The sequence below is a fragment of the Puntigrus tetrazona genome, chromosome 2 (assembly GCF_018831695.1).
Source record: "Puntigrus tetrazona isolate hp1 chromosome 2, ASM1883169v1, whole genome shotgun sequence".
NCBI lineage: Eukaryota > Metazoa > Chordata > Actinopteri > Cypriniformes > Cyprinidae > Puntigrus > Puntigrus tetrazona.
In genome coordinates this window covers 19,994,492-20,015,318 of record NC_056700.1, presented here as the reverse complement: position 1 = coordinate 20,015,318, position 20,827 = coordinate 19,994,492, and the positions used below count along the sequence as shown (strand labels likewise).

Below are 20,827 nucleotides of genomic sequence, written 5' to 3'. Positions count from 1 at the left end.
CACTATATATTATTATTTTATTAATTTTTGTTATGGCCAATGACCTAAAAATGACTGACTGTCCAAATGCATACTATACATAAATATATAAAAATCACTTTAAATTGCATTGCAGCTTAACATTGTGCAATATGAAAATTAGTTTTAATATGTTTAATAGTGCTCACATTTAACTGTTAATTATAATTATGAACATAGATTTTTTTATTTCATTAAATTTTGGGTTTTTTTATTAAACCAATATAGTAGTGGCTATTTTTGTGATATTTCCTATTTCCATGGCTATATTTTAAACAATTCCTCATTTGAACTCCTCATGTTTGAATATTTTAAAGATTTTAATTTATTTTTATTTGTATATAAAAGTCATTTATTTTAATTGGTTCTGTTTTAAATATATTTTACAAAAATCTGTAATGATTGAATGCAGTACCACTTTTGATATGCGTTCCATGTTTATTTGGTGTTTCACTTCATTGTTAAAATCTCTCTAAAGTTGACTGAAAACCAATACTGCTTTAACGGGCATCCCTAAAATGTATTTCTCTATTGACCAATCAGCTTACCGTATGTTAGTTTAGGGATTTGCATTGGTTTAAACATCTCAGCCAATTCCCCACTTTTAGTTTGAAGCCACGTTTGATTCTTTTAAACATTTAGGTTTGAATTCATTTCATTAGGCTGTCCTGAGCTCCAGAGACGATATCATCAAGTCAGTTTGCATCACAATTACGGACACAATTACGCCAGCATTCATATTAAAATGTGCTCCAGTAACGAGTTCCTCAGGACTAATTATATAATTGTCTGGAGAGTCCGGCCCACCTGCAGCGGAGGAGGACCTCAACTAATTACATCAGTTACTCAGGTTCACATCGCCTCAGGAGCGTAAACTCGACTCTGTGTGTGTTTGCTTCAGTCTGTCAAATTCATTCCACCAGCAGGGAATTCTGTTGGAATATCCAGCTCATTAAGATGCCGTGCCCCGCCTGAGCTACATCACTGCAGAAGTTTTCAAGACGAGTGACAGAAAAGTCAAGGAAGAAGGCATCCCTTGAGCCGACAGAAGCGTGCAGTGTCCTACAGCGGGGACAGGCTTTTTTTAATCTGCTGCGAAAAAGAGACGGCGTGTTTCCACATGATAAGTGATAAAATGTTAAGCAAAACTGGCAGGCGTAACTTCACACGCACAGATCTTAATGCATGGCACACTGGCGAGAGTGTGCTCTGAGTAGACAGGACTTTGCCCCGCAGCTGTGCTGGGGTTCAGAGCCAAACTTCAGCTCGGAGAGTGGAGAGATGGAGGGTGAGACAGAGGTGTGAAGTTTAAAGCGCTGAAGGGTTTTACTGCGTGAAGGCTCGAGAGTTTCCCAAATTCCCTCATGGCAAATTAAAAATGTGGCTTGCCCCTCGGCCTGTTTTACAACAGGAGAGGACAAGGAACAAGAGATTAAGTGTAGAGAATGGTGGGCGGTTTGAGCCTGGATTTCCTTTTGGGAATTTACCATGGTAACTGCTTTTTGTCCAAATACCATTGTTCCTACAATTATTGTTAAAGCCCTAAATTACTTTGCTCTCAAGCAGTGTGAGAAAATTTTTGCATTTCTATTTTATTTTAGTTTAGTTTAGTTGTTAGTCTGTTGTGCTTTGTTTTGTTGGCCAGATGTATTTTTTTTCATTTTGTTTTGGGTTTGCGTTGTTTCATTTTGTTTTCCGAACTAGGGAACACCTGGATTCATTTAATTTCATTTCTTTTTACAGAAATCTGATCTGAAACCTACCCGCAAAATCTGCCTTAAACGCAAATGTGACCGCACCAAATGTTGATTTAATTGATAAAGAAAATCTATTATATTTCACAACATCATATTTACACAAATGCCAAAACTCTGAAATGGTTAGTTCACCACAAAATGAAAATGATATAATTAATTACTCCCCCCTCATGTGGTTTTAAACCTGTAAGACCTTTGTTCGTCTTCACAACACAGATTAAGATATTTTTGATGAAATCAGAGAGCCGTCTGACCCTCCGTAGACAGCAACTGAAATGATCCCAGGTCCAGAAACGTAGTAAAAAAGTCCATGTGACATCAGTCTGGGGGCTCTCATTCCGGACAAACTGGATGATGATGAGGTCAGATCTCTGTGTGACACACTGGCTATTGTCACACTCCTTGTGCAAGCAAAAATTTCACAGGATTATTATAATTATTTCCGAAAAAAACTGTTTGATAATGTAAACTGATATTTCCTACTTACACACTACCAGAAATAACAGACATAAACCATTTTTTTAGCTTTAGAAAAGACTGGTGTTCTAATAATTTTGGCCACAGCTGTGTGTGATAAGATACCATCTCCGTGCTGTAGTTTCTGCTGTTCTTGTCGTCATACAGTACCAATGTGTAGCGTGTTTTGTAGCGTGAGGTCATTCAATGCCGGGGCTCTCAGTGTTGCAGTTTGCATTAATCTTTATCAGGATTGTTCATTGAGTTGATAACAGCATGTGTCTGTACATTGGGTTCTCAGGCAAGCCACGGCCAGCTGTACTTTATCATCAGACAACGGAACTCCATCTTTTGAATCCATCTTTTTATTAAAAAAAGCAAACATTGTCTCAGATGCCTCTTTCTCTTAACATTCTTTGAATAAAATGAAAAGAAACATGAAATTGTTGACTTACAAGTAGGGCTTGGACACTTTATTTATATTTATTATTGTTATATATATATATATATATATATATATATATATATATATATATATATATATATATATATATATATATATATATATAATATTAATGCAATTGAGAAATTATATTTTATATTATTATTAAAATAGTACATTTAATTTTGTAAAAGTAAAAAAAAAATGTGTGTGTGTGTATGTATATATATATATATATATATATATATATATATATATATGTGTGTGTGTGTATCACTTAAAATATGTAAGACAATATTAAAGTATGTAAATCATGAAATACATGTATGTGTTTGTATATGTAATTTTTATATTAAGATTGTAAGATAATATATATTTGTAAGGTAATATATAATATTTGTATTAAGAAGCATTAATATTTTATATATATATATATAGATAACAGATAAATGTATGACTTACATGTTATTCTTATTCTTATTCTTATATGTATAATATTTTTTGTTAATTTTTACATTGCTGTCTAGAATATTAAAAGGCACTGTATGGGGAAGGTATTTTGCATTGATGTGGCATCTTCTTCACCGTAGTACTACACAGCGCTTTGTCTCAGTTATATCACAGCTTTGTGTTTCTGCCAGCCACAGAACCCTCCCACACTGCAGGAACAGCCTCACGGGCACAGAGTTCACTTTCTCCATTGGCAGATTATTAGAAGCACACGTACAAACACAGAAATGACGGTATGTAGAGTGCAATTAATATTCTAATAATGGATTGGGTATTATGAAATGATTGCTGAGCAGAGTGCACAGACCTGATATTTACCTCCGCTTTGAGAAGAAGGGCTTTGTTATTACTCCAATGGTGCATCTCCCTCCAGTTGTGTGTGTATGTGTGCTTTTACCCTCTAAGAAAAAAGGCCCTTTTTTCCTCCCTCTGTTTGGTTTTAGCTTGTCATTCTACAAAGCCAGGCGTGTGACATGTTTTCTCATTAAGAGAAGCAATAACTTTGATAAATCATTCCGGCTGCCAGCCCAGCCCCTCTGTTGGTATTAGAAAAGCTAATTGAAATTCTCTCTCCCTCTTTCTGTCTGTCTCTGTCTCTCTCTCTTTCTTCCTGACACCGTGGATTTTCTCTTTTCTCTTGTACTCTGTTCCTTTCTCCTGTTGACACTTCAAAGGCTTCAGTTGTGTGTGTGTTTGCTAGTAATAGAGAGTGCAAATATTTGTTCCCACAATAATAGCTTTTTCATTAGAACAACATATCTGTGGTGTCGTATTTAATTAACTAAATGTGAGGACATGCGCGTGTCAGAGAGAAGGTCGGGTCAAGGGAGTCTAATAAACTAAAGATGAATTTGTGTTTCATGAGAACTATTTGCTGGTGAACCAATGGCAAAGAGTCACACAATAAAATATCTAAACATCTAAACAAATGAAGCTACAAAACGTAGCATTTTTTTGTAGATACGTTCTTGAAAATTATCTGGATAAAAGATTTTTTAATAACACTTTACTTAAAGCCTTTATGTATAATGCATATATAAATGCATAAAATATGCCTTGTAATGCACCTTAATGCAATCTAATGAATAATTGTAAACGCATTATAACTTATCAGTTCATTTTCACACTTAATCGGTTATAATTATTTACAAAAAGATTTAATGTATTACAATGCACATTATAAATAATTAGAATGCATTACACCCTTTATAACCCTTTATACTGCATTATAAATCTTTAAGTTAAGTATTACCACATTTGAAATTAGACCTCAGTTTTGTTATGCAAAATGGAATTTCTTGTTTTTGATTCTGGGGTGAAATATGACACATCTCGGTGGTATTTGTGAGAATCGCCCTTTTGCGCGTTACGTGGGCACTTGTGTTCGAACGTCCGCATTACGAGCTCGTCCACACGAAATCAAAGATGAAATTTCAGTCAGCACTTTTTAATCACCCGTTTCTGTCTTATCTCTAGTTGTGTTTGTGAGTGCTAACAGACAGAGTTCAGAGTGACTCAGAGGAGATGTGAGCGGAAGACGTCTGAGCGCATTATAAATGACAGCCCAGCTTTTTAGTGGCAGGACTAATTCACAGCCTGTGAAAAGCACGGCCCATGAGGCACCGAGCAGCTGTGAGCGTGAGTGTCTGGGTGCACACGTATTCTGTGGAGGTTTATCTTACATCAGTACATCATGAGAGTTCTGCTGCGACTGAGAATGATTGCACCGCTCGAGATAGAACCGGCCTCATGACTCACTCTCGGCTCTGGGGAGGTGCAGGTGAGACGAGATTCATCCGAAGAAGAAACCGAGCTTCGTCAAAAGCCGAAATGTATTGATAGAGACAAAACGACGACCTAAAATGGAGCGGCGGCGGACCTGTGGGAACCTCATCAGCGGTCATTGTTACAATGAGACGTCTCCACTTTCTGTGTTCGCGTCTCAATAGCGAGTGATTTCTGAAAAGAGGCCTGTCACTCAAACGGCCTGTCATCTATAGCTCTCTCACCGAGTGTCAGCCTTCATTCACTATCTCAAGCCAGACCGGGTTCGATGCCAAGTGTCGGGTTCGATGGAATGCTCTCAAGCTCCATTGGCTCTCAAGTTCCTTCCAAATTAGGGTCTTTTGTGGTCAAACTTGGCTGCGTTTGAAGCGCACGTCGTCGGGAGCTCTTTTCTTTTCAGTGTGAAAATAGACAGATTTCTAGAAGTGAGTCAACCTTCTCCTTTCAGAGGCGTCACATGCACGCTCCTCAAAGCGGAGTCAATGGGCTCTTCGAGGAGTGTTTAGAAGATGTAAACAGGGGGATGAGGACGCTGTGGGCTTTTTGTCTGTAGTGTATAAGGGCTTTTAACTTTGTGACTGTCAGTCAGCGAGTCGAGGGGCCGAGCGCTTGTCTGATTGAGATGAATGCGGGGAGGAAGATGGGAATTTTAGGGGATGTATATCCATGACAGCTGTCAGGTCTGTGGAATAAGGTAGCGCACATCGATATGTCCTCTTTAACATGCTGCAGTGCTGTGATAGATTGTGTGGGGAGCCCTGTAACCTGTCAGTCAAATTCCCATGAGCCCATAGTGCGTTTGTGTGCGTGATATCGATATGGTCACTTTTCTGCACAAGAGTATAGCCATAGTCGGGTCACGGTCCAGCACAAAGACCTCTGCTGCCCCTAGTGGAAGACTGTTTGTCTTATTATAAAGGAATAGAGAAATGAGGAATTGTTGAGATTTACTCCATACAATTGTTTCTTAATTAGAACAGATTTGGAGAAATTTAGTTATAAAATTCTATTAAAAATTCTAGCTCTTTTTATTTTGTATTTGTAAACACGTTCCTTGAGGAAAAACCTTTCAAAAAAACTTTTAAACTTGGGATACCTAAGATGGTTAATGAATGTATTGGCTTGCTTCAGATACTGAGCATTACAAAAGTAGTTACATATTATTAGAGATATCTGAGTCAGGTTTTCGAGGCATTGAATATTGAGTCCCAATCCGATACTTGTATTACATGAATATAAATATCTACATGTAAACACTAAAAATGTTCTAAATTGTATGTGTGTGTATATATGTATACATGATAAATATGCACAGTACACACAGATGTAAAGAAAAACTTTTTTTGGATGTGATTAATCGCACTAGTTATGAGGACGACGTCTCATATGATAGCAGATAAAAGCAAACAGTCAATGATTCTTTCGAGTGACTCGTTACTAAAGTGCGCATCGGATGCGTTAAACACAAGCTCAAAAGTGTCTGAGGTGCTAAAACAAGCTTTTTTTTCGCACGTCACACATGCGCATTTCTGCATCTTTTCCCTTAAATGGTTGACGACTTCTGGATGGTGCACACCGCCACGCTGCACAACACCGGCACGGCAGCTGAAGTAAAATTGAGATCGGGATTAGGACAGAGTCTGATCCTGATCCTTGAGATTGGCTTGGACATCCACACTACATACAATTCATATAACATAGTATTCGCACAATTACTCTGTATATAGCGTACACATCGGTATCATCGGTTATGATTAAGTGGTTTCTTTTGCTGAATTCACATTAAGTAACAACTCTTCAAAAACGAGTCAAGTGGGGACTTTTTATAAAGGGAATTTTATAATTACAACGTATTTCAGCAGCATTCAGCACATAGGAGAACGCCGATACACAGAACGCTTTCACTCAGCTACACACACACATACACAAATGCATTCACTCTCGAGAGAACGCAAATGAATTCAGCAGACCGCTCCGTCTTGAGACAGGCTCTTTAAAAATAACTATTAAAAATACATGGCACAATATACACATAACGCAGAGTGCTGAACTCCCGTCAAACTAGTCGTGACACAAATTGTATGCACATTTATGATTATTACATCTGCAGGCGGCTCAAAAAGATGACGTTTTCATTATGTTTTCAGGTGAGAGCGCTTCTCACAATCACTATTGTAGTAGATGTTAAAGCACACAGCACTAGTATTTTGGAAGATTTTGTTTTATTATTGCGTCACTCCTGACAAAAAGTAGCTGATTATGTTACACCACCACGCATGCATAAATCTGAAGTACGCCAAAAAGTGCGTTCACGAAAACTTTTGCAGGCAAATTTACGGTCGAATCTCAACCAGGGTTGTGCACGGCACACAGCTATATCTGCAATGAAATATACTTGTTTTTATAATTGACATTTCTGTCAACACATTGCATTCTGAGATGTTTTGACATTGTTATCCATGACAGATAAACGAGATTATTAACCGCCTTGTTTGGAACAGATATAATACCAAATTATGTTGTTTAGATAGACAGTTTTGTGGCAGGTTACTGAGATTTGAGCATTTCTTGTGTGTGTGTTTGTGCATAATTTGTGGCTAAAAATGTGTGTTATATAAGACGTGACATCTAAGTTCATTATTTTATCTTATTATGTCCCTCTCCTTCGATTTGAATGGCATGATATCTCTTCTCCGTGGTGGAGGTAAAACAGTATTTTTCCCATATCGGATAAGAGTGTGGCATGTCCTCAACTAGCGCCGCCAATTATCAAGAGTACCTGCAGTTCATATCAGCGTGAAGCAGCAGAATCTCATGTACCTTGTCTCTAATAAGAACCCAGCAGGAGGACGGCCGCTGAGTCTTACAGGCCACAAAACAACAGCCTCCGTCTCTCTTTCTCTCACACGCACACCTGTGGGCCACCATTCAGAATTAATATATCTACCTAATTAAAGTTCTTCATGAGCTCAGTGCATGTTATGGTGTAAAGCTGTTTGGCTGGATGAATTGTGTATTTGTGTATTTAAATTTTTTTTGTATAACATTATATAACACACACACACACACACATATATATATATATATATATATATATATATATATATATATATATATATATATATATATATATACATTATTGTGATTAATCGCATCCAAAATGGACATTTTTGTTTGTATAATATGTGTTTGTGTTCTGTGTATATTTATTTTATATATATTAGTGCTGTCGATCCATTAAAAAAAAAATCGAATTAATAAAGTAAGTACTTACAGCTATATAAAAGTTATTGATTTCTTCTTTGTTCTTTGTTCTTGATTAACAGGCATCACAGCAGCTGGGTTATTGGCTTGTATTTGTCTGCTATTTCTTTAAGAGCTGTCACTGCTGAACGTGACACGGATCTGGCACGCGTCATATTTTCTCTCGACTCACATAATCTTTTCTGACCCATTTCAGTCTCTACTAATGAACTGATGAGTTGAATCGGGATGTTAGATGAGGGAGACAGTGCTGGGATGCTCCAGGACAGTGTTGAAAACATTTTAGAGGCATTTTAATTTTTATTTATTTATATGTATATGTATATTTGTCTTAATGACACCGAACCTTTGAACAGTAGTGCATTTAAATATTATGTTTATTTATTTATTTGTAGTTCTTTGTCTTTGGCATCATCTTGGCAGCGAATGAACCACTTTTTGAGCACTGCAGATCATTTTTAGGAAAAGAAAAGTAAAGTCCAGCGAGCCAGAATTCCAACAGTTCTGACATTGCTATTCAGACCATAATGAGTTTCCTGCTGTGTTTAGTTGTATGTAAGACAATTGAAGCATGGTTTATTTTCCTTACATTTTTTTGTCATGGCCTCAGATTCTCTGTAGTGTGCATTTGTTTGAAGATTGAGAATCCTGATCCCTGTGGAGACAGCAATTCGGAAAGACTTCTTAACAACTCTGGAATATTTGGCAGTCAGCAGGACGTTTACATTGAGCTGAACTCACAGTTGCTTCCATTCAAAACATTCCATTGGTCTGATGCAACATGGGTCAGCGTGAATGTGTTTGAGCCCTAGATACAGAAGTTTTCCCAGAATTCTGCGCGTTTGTGTGCACGTCCTGGGTGTGTACGTGTGTATCCTACAGTTAATCTGTCTTAACGTGTCATTGTCTGATGTCATTGCTCTGAGCCAGAGGTTGAGAAGTTTGCGGCACAGCTGTGAGCCGTGATTGACTTCGTCGTGTTCGGCCAATAGAACACCTGCATCATCAGTCACTGGGGTAAAAATATTAATACACCCAACCTGTTCAAACAAATCTCAGCGCTGACTAAAACACCATCCACCAGCCAACACTTATCAAGACCAGGTGCTCAGGAAACAGACCTACAGTTGCGGTGTATCCAGGGTCCGCAGTGAATATTTTGCTCCACCTGCCAATAGCGAGCGAATTTGTTGTGAGCCTAGAGACACATTGTATATTTTTCCGAAGCTGTTTTTTGGGTGGCTCAGAATGAGGAATATTCCACTTTCCTGTTGCCATATGGCGTTTTTATTGAAGCTCGTTTCCACGTTCAGACACATCTCTCACAATTCCAAGAAAAAAAATTCAGAATGGCAAGATATAATCCAATAATTTTCACTTTTCCTCACAAATGCAGGTTTACATCTTACTATTTAGCCTTTTTGTCCTTAGAATTTGAGTTTACATCTTTGTTTAAGCAACTGTTTATTCTGATTCCGTCATGGAACCGAAAAAATATATATTTTTTAATTTCACAATTTAATTGTGAGATTTTAATTAAATTTATTGAAATTTCATTGGGTTTTTTAACCCAGTTTAACTCAATTATAACTCATTTCTGAATTTATATGATAATTCTAACTTCCCAGCTTCTTAGAATTGCAAGAAAAAGAGTCTAAATTGTGAGATATAAACTGCAGACTGCAGAAAATGAGTTTGCTTGTACTTGTACAGTGTTACTAAGCATGCTACTTTAACAAGTATAAAATACATACCTGATGCCAATATTAGGCCAAATATTTCTTTATTTGTAATTCATAGACATTATTAAATAAGAAACAGGTTTCCACTACATTTCTCCAGCGCTGAATATACAATTTTTTCGAAGTGAAATTCTGGACCAATCAGGCGCCGTATTTTACAGTGGCCAGGACACAATGGCCCAGAAATAGAAGCAACAAAATGTCTTGTTATTCATCACAGGGCAAAATTCAAATTTACGTGTTCAGCATATGCTTTTACCCTTAAAGGATACATGCACTTTGGTCTTTTTTTTTTTTTTGCAAAAGCAGTATCTTTGCAGCCATAACAGGGTTGGGACAGCCTTCACGACATACTCTTCTCATCTCTGACTGTATAATGAGTATAGGGAATTCTTCCTGTTTCACTTCGGTTATACTGACTGTATTTTCAGGCTTCGATCCAGAGAGCCATGAAAAATAAAAGTCACAGACACGCACTCAGGTTTGGGGTCAGGGGTTGGTTGAGTAGAAGCAGTGCATGTTCCTTCCTCGGGAGAACTCAAAAACGTCTTTCCTCTCAAGACAGGAAAACAACAGACTCCCGTGGTGCTTTCTGCGTCTCTACATTTACACGACAATTTCATTAGTTTATGGATTCTTGACATATTTACATTTATATTATGTGTATTCTTTCCACTGTATTTCCCGTGCTGTACCATTGTATCATTTCAGAGCGGAGAGAAATATCTAGTTGTTTAGACATCGATAGTTTTCTTTTTACAGCACTTCACTGAAGTCCATTATCGTATTTGATTACAAACATTGAGAGTCTGAGTCTGAGCGAGAGAGATGGATGCAAGCGGTGGCTCTCAATCCGGAACGCTGCGCCGCCTCGTCCCCAGGGACAGACAGTGGCTAATCAATTTCAGACCAATGGGAGCTTCATTTACATCACAAAAGCTAATTATTGCAGCCTAATCAATCAGCACATCCTAATTAGCTCAGGGCTTGAGTTGGGACTGGCAGAGAGAGAGAGAGAGAGAGAGAGAGAGGGAGATTTCTGCCCTGCTGTACAGAAACGTTTTCAGACATGCTGTTATTACATATCCAGACAAGCCTGAGGTGAGCGACTTTGTTAAACCTACAGAGACAGAACGAGAGCAGCTGACACAAAGAAAGATGTATGGATGAATGTTCTCTTGTTTTAATAACATTCCCAAAATCCCTTAAATTTTTCTGCCCTTCAGGGCTTCGGTCTTGGAGAGGATGTGTGGAGGTCTGATTTAAAGACGTCACTCATTTTGGTGCGCGCCTGTGTGTGTGTTTGTGTGTGTGTGTGTGTGTGTGTGTGTGTGTGTGTGTGTGTGTGTGTGTGTGTGTGTGTCAGCGCTACAATTCAGACGACTGGGGGCGGTACATTTTAATATTACTATTGAAAGAAATAAATCATTTTGTTTAGCAGAGATGCATGAAATTGGTCATAAGTATCAGTAAAGACGTACATATCACAATATCGCTAAAAATATTAAGCAGCACAACTGTTTTCAACCTTAATAAAAAGAAATGTTTCTTGAGCAGCAAATCAGAATATTAAGGATCATGTGACACAAAATTAATGATGCTTAAAAATTCAGCTTTGCAATCACAAGAAAAAAAAAATATTTTTAAATTAATGTTTCACAGTATTTCCATTTCTCTCTCTCTCTCTTTTTCTCTCTCAAGCTGCTGATCCACCAGTTTGTCTGTTTTGTCTGACCATTATCTCGAGCACGACGCATCGAAGGACCAAATGGCCATTAGCCATTTCCAAACTAAGTGACAGTTCAGAACTATACACATCATTAAACAGTTTCTTCCTAATCGAATCACAGTCTTCCTCGCAGACATTAATTATCCCCAGCAGTCATTTTACATGCAGATGGGTTTCAGTGGTAGAAGCGCGTCTTCATATGGCCCGTCTTATGGCTTGGCGTCGTCATGGGGTTTGGTACGGCTGAAGATGCGATTTTCACTTTTACGAGGATTGTGTTTGCGTCGACGTGGCGGATAGCACAGTGAAAGAGATCAATAGAATTACATTTGCATTCATGTTCTAAGCAGGTTTTGAACTGAAGTGACTCAATCAGCAATAATCTGCATAAATCACGATAACTGCAATTAACATGACAGGTCTCTGAGAATTAAGCTGGGCTCCAGATATTCAGTTTGGTGATCTATGTTGAACTACATGTACTAAATTATGCTGCTAGTTAAGTGCTACCCAAACACATTTAGTTGCTAAAGTAGATTCCCTGAAGGTAAGTACAGCATGTATTAATAGATTTTAATTAGAGGTGTTTGCTAAAGCAATCATCACTGTTATAATTGCTCATACCTGTGGTTAGAGATTCGAACAAACCTTTAAACCTAAATATACCATTTTAAAATCAGGATTTACATAGTGATGGACAATAACATGTATGTAATAGTTCCATAAAAATATTAAAAAAGGGATCCAAACCATATTTAGGGACTAGCATTCCACCTAGCATTCATTTCTCCATAGCATTTGGGAGCTTATGACTTAAGGATGTGCTGATTTTTTTTATTATTTGTTTAAATTTTTTTTAATGCAATTTTTTTGACTAGGCTGTTTCAATGGTTAAATAAAATTTTATTTATCAAAAATTATGTTTAGTTAATTGAATTTGTGAAACGTATTCAACAGCAATTAAAAACATTACATTAAAATGTTTTATTTTTACCATGTTCTGTTTTCCATTAATTTTGTGGATTCCATTTCAATGGTTTCATTAAATCGATAATCAAAAGCATCGATAATTCATAGATTTTAGACAAAATAATGTATCAGTATATTATTTTCTTTTTCTTTCAGGAAATATTGTCCTGCGTATTTACATTATTCTGCTGAATATATTCTGGTATTTAGTTTTTCTGGTAAATATTCAATAAATTTCAGTAACAACTTTATCCATATAAGTGATATTGTTCTGTCACAGTTTCTTCAAATTAAACCGAACTTTTATTTTGAAGTTTTTTTTTTTATTATTGTTTCTGTGAAGACCCTTAGGTTTCTGTTTGTACATGTGACGATGGTTTTTCTCCAAAAAACTGTAATGTACTCATGAAGTGACTCTCAGAGCAGGTCATGTGTTCATGTACTCATATATTGAGGCGGCGGAAGCTGAAAAACGCGAAGCTTCGGTATGTGTCCAGTAAATTAAACTGTTTCACGAACCGTTCATTCACACAGAAACACGCATAATAAGCAGGATTCATATTTAAATATAAAATAATACAAAATCCAGTGGCAACCCACATCATACAGCAAATTCGGTTTTGTGAGAATGGTTTCTTTCTTTTCACAGGGCTTGCTTAACTATACCTGTTGTGGTAATTGTCTTTAACATGATTTGCTCACTGTAATGATGAAGTGAAGCAGCGTGAGGTTGAGTGATGTAGAACGAGGGTGTTTTGTGGTGAGTTGTGACTCTGCCGCACTGCTTCCCTCCAGGTGTTTGTTTTTGTGACTGAGGAAATTGCTCATAAATTTCAAATGACGCTTTGCAGAGAGACTCAGATTTCCCCAGATTCCTCACAGTCAGATTTACGATACAGCGGAGAACTGGTGCTGATATTAATGGATAGCGCCCGCATCAGCCTTCTCCCATTTGGGCGCAAAATAGACACAAATACTCCGTTTAAGAAAATTATTTTATGATTGAAATAATTACTGCAGTCGTATATTATTCTTTTTGCATCGGCTGCATTAAATCTGTACGTTTATTGAATTAGCCTCCCAAATGATTCTTTTTTTATTTTTGTCTCTTCTGTGGTGTTGACAAGTGACAGTGATGATGTTTGAAGCAGTCCCTATATATTATAAATATAATACAGAAATATAGAAAGTGTATATAGTGTAGGTCCCTGTAGTGTGTGTGTGTGTGTGTGTGTGTGTGTGTGTGTGGTGTGACTCTGTTTGTCCGTGGATATGCAGGAAGGACCTTGCTACAGGATAAGTCTCGTTTAGTTTGCATGTGGCATCATGATATGCTTGTGCCAGCAATTTTCTATCATTTTTCCCTGTTGCACTAACTAGGACAGTGAAGATGACCCCGACCCATCATGACCATTTCCCTCTTTTCTTGCTCTTAGTCTCTCTAGGGCCTAGCTGTTACATTTTTTTAACATATATTATTAGGATGTTATGTTTATTTTATCTTTATTTTTTATTGATTTATTTACTTACAATTTATTAGGCATCAAAATATTTTAGTTTGATACCTATTTTCCATTTCAAAAGAATTAAAAATGTGCACACATAATTATAATTAGCTCTTATTTAAAATGTTTGAATGATAAAAAAAAAAAAAAAAAGACATTAATGCTCTCCCTGTCTTTCCTAAAACAGTGTAGCTGATTTTTTAAAAATATAATATTTGTATTTAATTCATGCATGCATGTATGTAAATGTTTATATATAACATTTTATTATATTATAATATATAAATATAATATATTTTATATATTATTTCAAGTATAAACGAGTAAAATAGTCATCAAAGCTTTCCCGGTCTCTTTTTTCTTACATGTGGCTGATTAGTTTTCTCTTAGAAATCCTGCTTGAGTGCAGCGTAGTTAAATGTGACTGATACTAAGGCTCTAAATTTGTGTTTAATGGCAGCGTATGCAAGTACATCTTAGTTACACCCAGATCCTTGAGAATTCTGTGTGTATATCTCCACCGAGTGGCCGTGGTGTGAACTGCATGTTAGTAATCCACTCACGAGCCGGCGATGCCCCAGAGGAGTGTGGCTTTAGACACACCATGATTGAAAACAGAGGAAAAAGGTCATCGGATAGGGTGGCGCTGAGCGTGTAAACCAACAGGAGGGAATACATTAAACAGAAGAAAGAAAGACGAGGAAAGAGCAACTGCTGTGCTCTCAGATCAGGAGAATTCGCTAGATTATGTATATTTCCAGGCTGCTACACGCTGGGATGGAAATTCTGGTTAAACGCTGGTGTTCTCGCTCTTTCTGGGTCTCTGCTAGAATTATGCTGAATGCTGCTGTATATCAGAACAGCTCAGCTTATTTGATTTGACGTGAGCCATCAGTCAGAGCTCTGCGCTGTGTGTGTGTGTGGTTTTTTAAGCCTATTCTGTCCCTGTTGGCTCTTTCTGAAAGCATTAAACTGCATCATGCCATTGGCCACACGCATCCTTTATGTGTTCAATTTTGACAGTGATTGTGTGTGTCTGTGTGTGTCTGTGTGCGTGTGTGTCCGTTCATATGTGTTCAGAAAAATACACACATCAGTGCTCTTGTACCTGCTGGCCTAAACATTAGAATATAGATTCATACTTTCGATTTCTTTTTTATTGCTTCTTTGTACAGTTTTCTGTAATTTGACTTTTCAGTATCAAGTAAAATTTAGTTTGATAGTGAAAGGTGATGTTATGGCAGATGATAGCTATTATTATTGAGTATAATATTCATACGTTAGAAACATTTGTGTTATTTTATATTTCTTTATATATATATATATATATATATATATATATATATATATATATATATATATATATATATATATATATATATATATATATATATATATATATATATATATATATATATATATATATATATACATATATATATATATATATACATATATATATACATATATATTTATTTATATAGTTACTATTAGAGGTTTTACATGTATTAGTTGTAGTATTATTAATAAAATATCACTATTTTTTATTTCATAAATTCTAGATCACTTTATAGTTTATAGATAGATGCCATCAAAGTATTTAATGAATTCAAATATGTGCGTAATTAAACCAGCATGACATTAAAATTTGTATAAATAATAATAATAATTATTATTATTGTTATTATTATTTTAAACAGCATTGTTGTTCAACATAAACATATTCTGTATTCAATTTCTGGTCATTTTTTGCATGTTTTTTCAACTCCGTCACCTGTCTGGGACAGATCTATGTATGAACAGACATCACATGAGGACAGCTGAAAGCTAACAGAACAGGAACAGAGTGACGTTCACAAAGAAAGAGTGTTTTGGAAGTGTGTTTTAACACCGTCTTCTCCACAGGAGTTGCTCTGACACGCTGTAGGATATTGAACCGCGTGTGAGAGAATAAACACTGAATCTTTTAGCAGAATTTGGACTCTTGTGTGTGTGTGTTATAAGTGCCAGACAGTAGTGATGGAGTATTTATAAATGTGAAGATTTAAAATACTGATATTAAAAAAAAAATCTGTCTTTTGTACATTTAACATAAAGGTCTATCTGTAATTGAACTCAGAATATTATTTCATCTTCTTAATATATGCTACTTGAAAGATGTTCAATTATTTTGTATAAAAACACTTTGAGGATACTGATTAGAAAGAGATTTTTTCGCCTGTGTGTTTACCCTCAGGGTCATCACTGTGCATAATGCTCATAGCTCAGCTTGAATTTAACACAATATCACTTTAATATCTTATGGCAATGTTATTTTAAGAATTTTAAATGTGTTTTTGGTAAAAAACAAACTGAATATGCTGATGAATTTGCTGAATTTTCTGTTGATTTACCCTCAGGGTCAGCGCTGTACATAATGTGTGAGCTTGTGGTTGACTTGTTGCCGTTTTCAGTCCTGTCTTTCACAGATGAATAAATTTATGCATCTCCAGCAGAGCTGTTAAAATAAATAAGTCTCTGCCGTTCGCTACACTAATGTCTGATTCATTCTGCACCACGTACGCTCAAGTGCACAAGAGGGACACATCCAAGAATTCACTAATTTGGTGTTGGAGTGCAGGTTCAGAATGGAAGAGAGGTGTTGTGGGACGTGTTACGCTCTTTTCATCTGCATTATGAAGTCTCACTGAAGCATATCAGAATCAAGAGCTCTACAGTTCACTTCCTCTTTACGACTGGTTGTGTTCACACGCGCTCAAATAATTTTTAAGCTGGAGGCGAGGATATTATGATTCTTGCCTACCAGTAAAAGATTACCATGTGGCTGCTGCTGGTCTTTTACTGCAATGCAGATTTTTATGATGTGAATAATGTAGCTAGAGTTCAGGTTTATGAGAAAAAAAAAATTACACACTTCTTGCGTTTTAATGAGTCAATAAAAACCCATAAAAAAATTCATGTGCGGAAAATGTTGAAGACACGGTCGTGTCAGCAATATTCTGTCCCAGCTGTTAGAATTCGAAGTTATTTTCCTTGTAAGAATGTGCAAAATTAGTTGACTAGTAAGTGGGTAGTTCTCCCAAAAATGTAAATTCTGTCGTAATTACTCACACTCATGTCGTTTCAAACCCGTTAGACCTTCGTTGATCTTTGGAAAACAAATGAAGATATTTTTTGATGGAATCTAAGAGCTCTCTGACCCTCTTTAGACAGCAATGATAGTACTACGATCAACGCACAGAAACGTAGCAAGGTCATCTGTAAAATAGTCCATGTGACATCAGGGGTTCAATTGTAATTTTCAAAGCCACAAGCAAAAAAGAAATAATAACAAGCAAGAAACCAATAATAACAGAAATTATTTAGCAAATCTTCTCGTCGAGTAACCCAGAAAATAATCAAGTTAATAAGCGTTTTTGTTTGTGCTGTCTACTAAATGCAAACAATGTTCATTAAGTTAATTACATTCTCGGTTACTCTCCAAAATGGTGGAAGATGGTAACTTGGAGAAGAACTGCAGAATAGATTGTTATTCTTTCTTGGCACACAAAAACAAGTATTCTCGTAGCTTAGTGAAATTACGGTTGAACTCCTGATGTCACATGGACTATTTAAGATGTCCTTGTCCTTTTCTGTGCGTTGATCATGGTAATATCATTGCTGTCTCTTGGTTATGTTTTAAAAACCATTCAACAATTCAAAATTCTTTTGATGACATGTTTTCACAAGTGATGATAGATACTAGATATCACACTAAATTGTCGAACTGAAAAAATGTCCTGATTACCCATGTCCTAATAATTTCTGTTTTTGTCATCCTACAGGAAGTTCTACTACATTACCCTGTTACGGGACCCTGTGTCTCGGTACCTAAGTGAGTGGAGACACGTCCAGCGTGGGGCCACGTGGAAAACCTCCCTGCACATGTGCGACGGAAGAACGCCGACGCCTGAGGAGCTGCCCCCATGCTACGAGGGCACCGACTGGTCGGGCTGCACGTTACAACAGTTCATGGACTGTCCGTACAACCTGGCAAATAACCGACAGGTGCGCATGCTGGCCGACCTCAGCCTGGTGGGCTGCTACAACATGTCCTTCATCCCAGAGAAGAAGCGCGCGCAGGTGCTGCTCGAGTCGGCCAAGAAGAACCTACGAGACATGGCGTTCTTCGGCTTGACCGAGTTCCAGCGCAAAACGCAGTACTTGTTCGAACGGACCTTCCGCCTCAAGTTCATCCGACCCTTCATGCAGTACAACAGCACGCGGGCCGCCGGCGTGGACCTGGACAACGACACGGTGCAGCGGATCGAGGAGCTCAACGACCTGGACATGCAGCTGTACGACTACGCCAGGGATCTTTTTCAACAGCGCTACATGTACAAGCGGCAAATCGAGCGAAGAGAGCAGCGCCTAAAGAACCAGCCCGCCCTCTTCCCCTTTCGTCGGGGGCCCAGCTCCGATCCTGCTTTCAGGGATGACATGCCGGAGTCCGAGGCGTCCAGATTACCCACAGAGGACTACATGAATCACATCATCAATCGCTGGTAGCAGTGCTGGGGGGAGGGGGACAGAAAATACAGGTTGACGAGGAGGAAAAGGCTGCGATCCCCAGGTCAAATCAAGCGGGAGAGGAGCATGGCGAACGAGAAAGAGACAGAACTTTAGCGCCACCATCAAATACGGCCCTCCCCCCCTTCTGTTGCGCTCCGGATATCCTGCGGTCATCTCGGAAAGGAATGACTCCAAATGCAGGACGCTCTTCGCCGATATTGCGAAGAATTTGCTTGTCAGGTCAGAAATGACTGACTAACTTAAAGCACTGAGCCTGAACTTAAAACTAAGAGGTGAAGACTTCTACAGACGCATCGCCCACAGAAGAAAAAAAAAAAAATACGTAAAAATTATCGGAATTATATTCACTGCAGATTTTAAAAGAATGAACCGAATGAAATTGTATAGAGGTATTTGCTTAAATGTCTGCTGCCATTTCAGCCATGAATTTGTGACTATGACGGTCTGTCTCTTTATTTTTTAGTTTGTTATGGTTTTATTTCTTTTAATTATTTTTAAAAGGGATTTTTCGTCCCTCAAAGAGGTAAAACTCACAGCACTGAGACCAACAGAGCTGCCTAACACTTATTGGATGCAATTTATTAGCTTTTCATAATCAGTGATGACTTGAAAAGGTGTGTTCTGTAGTCCTTTTTCATGTGTATTTGCACGTTGGTTGCAAATTTCGATGGACGGACAGACAAAGCGTGGACCATAGCCATTATTTAAGCTTTCAGCATACTGTATGCGAAAATCCCGTGAGCTAAGTGTACTAATATAACTTTACCGAATGTTAGAGGTGATTCGTTTGTCCGATCCGACAGATGTTTTGCGTGGTTATTGCCCGAGTTGTCATCAGCACCCAATTTCTTGGTAGCCGAAGCGGGAACGTGGTGGAGATCCAAAGAGGAAACTGTGTCTTATTTTACACTTAGTAAGAATGGTCTCTGCATTTCTAAGCGAAGTCGCACTCCGAATCGATTGACTCGTAAATGACGCCTGTGTGTCAGTCAATAGCAGGAGCGTCGTGGAGTTTGTGTGTAAGTGTGTGTGACAGAGAGAGCTTGTGAAACGCAAGAGCAGAATAAAGAAGCAGCAAACGCAGCCTTTATAAATGTCACCACCATTCCCAATTCCCAGAGACTACTCATTATTTAGAATGCTGGTGGATGGAGGATGAGTGTGTGTGTGTTTGAGATTCTGAGCATTCTATTGAGGATGACTGTTTTAAGTATGCAAGCACGTTTGGGTGTTACTTTTTTCTGTACGAATGTGTGCGAGCGTGTTTCATGACCAATCTCTTGCCATGGTCCTCAGGGACTGAATCTATCACCAGTAAGGGGACAGCAATGATGTCACATGTCTCCCCTTATGTAAATCTTTGAGTTGTTTGTCTTTGAGGAATAGTTGCACAATTCGATCATTGTTTACTCTCTCTAATCCATGTGACCATAAAATGAGATGTTTTGCAGAATGCTCAAGCTGCTCTTTTTCAAGCAATGACGGTGATAATGGACTGGAGCTGTGGAGCACCTAAACTGTATTTAATTTTTCTAGATTTAAAGTATTCGTTGTACGGTGTAGACCAGCTCAAACGGACTGCAAAGTGTCATCTTTTATGTTTCAGTGAAAACGAAAGACTTAGTGATTCAAACAATATGAGAGTGAGTAAATAATGACAAAATTGACATTTTGGGTAAACTATTCCTCTAAGTTGATGACTACGCAACAACTTCAAGGTAAACAGTATGTGAATAAGGTATCAGGAAGAATTACCCTACTGGAAATGTGTCCTTTCTTTTTAACTCACTCTTAAGGTTTTATGAGGGATGTTTTGAATTTACTTAATGCTCTGCAATGGGAATTTGTGTTCTCAGTAACCATAAAGACAGACTACTCTTCACTTACTGCATATTTAACCAAACCTAGAGTGTTGTTATGTTATTCAGGAACAAACGTCTTCTCATAAACGATCCGCATAATACTTGTATGATCTTTATGAAGGCGGCCCTTTATTAATGTCATTCCCTTCAGCTGATATGCTCTTAAAGGAAACCCTCAGTGGGTTGTAGTAATTGTTGGTCTCATTGCAAAATAGT

General features: G+C 37.5%; 1 protein-coding gene across 1 annotated transcript in view; it reads left to right on the top strand.

Annotated features, from left to right (window-relative positions):
- The window catches only part of LOC122326062 (heparan-sulfate 6-O-sulfotransferase 1-A), a 124,109-nt gene extending 105,072 nt beyond the window's left edge, over positions 1 to 19,037 (top strand). Inside the window, exon 2 of the mRNA XM_043220743.1 lies at positions 18,002 to 19,037. Coding sequence (XP_043076678.1) covers positions 18,002 to 18,725 — 724 coding nt within the window. The 3' untranslated portion in view covers positions 18,726 to 19,037. The remainder of the gene's footprint in view (positions 1 to 18,001) is intronic.
- Positions 19,038 to 20,827: the final 1,790 nt, after the last annotated feature.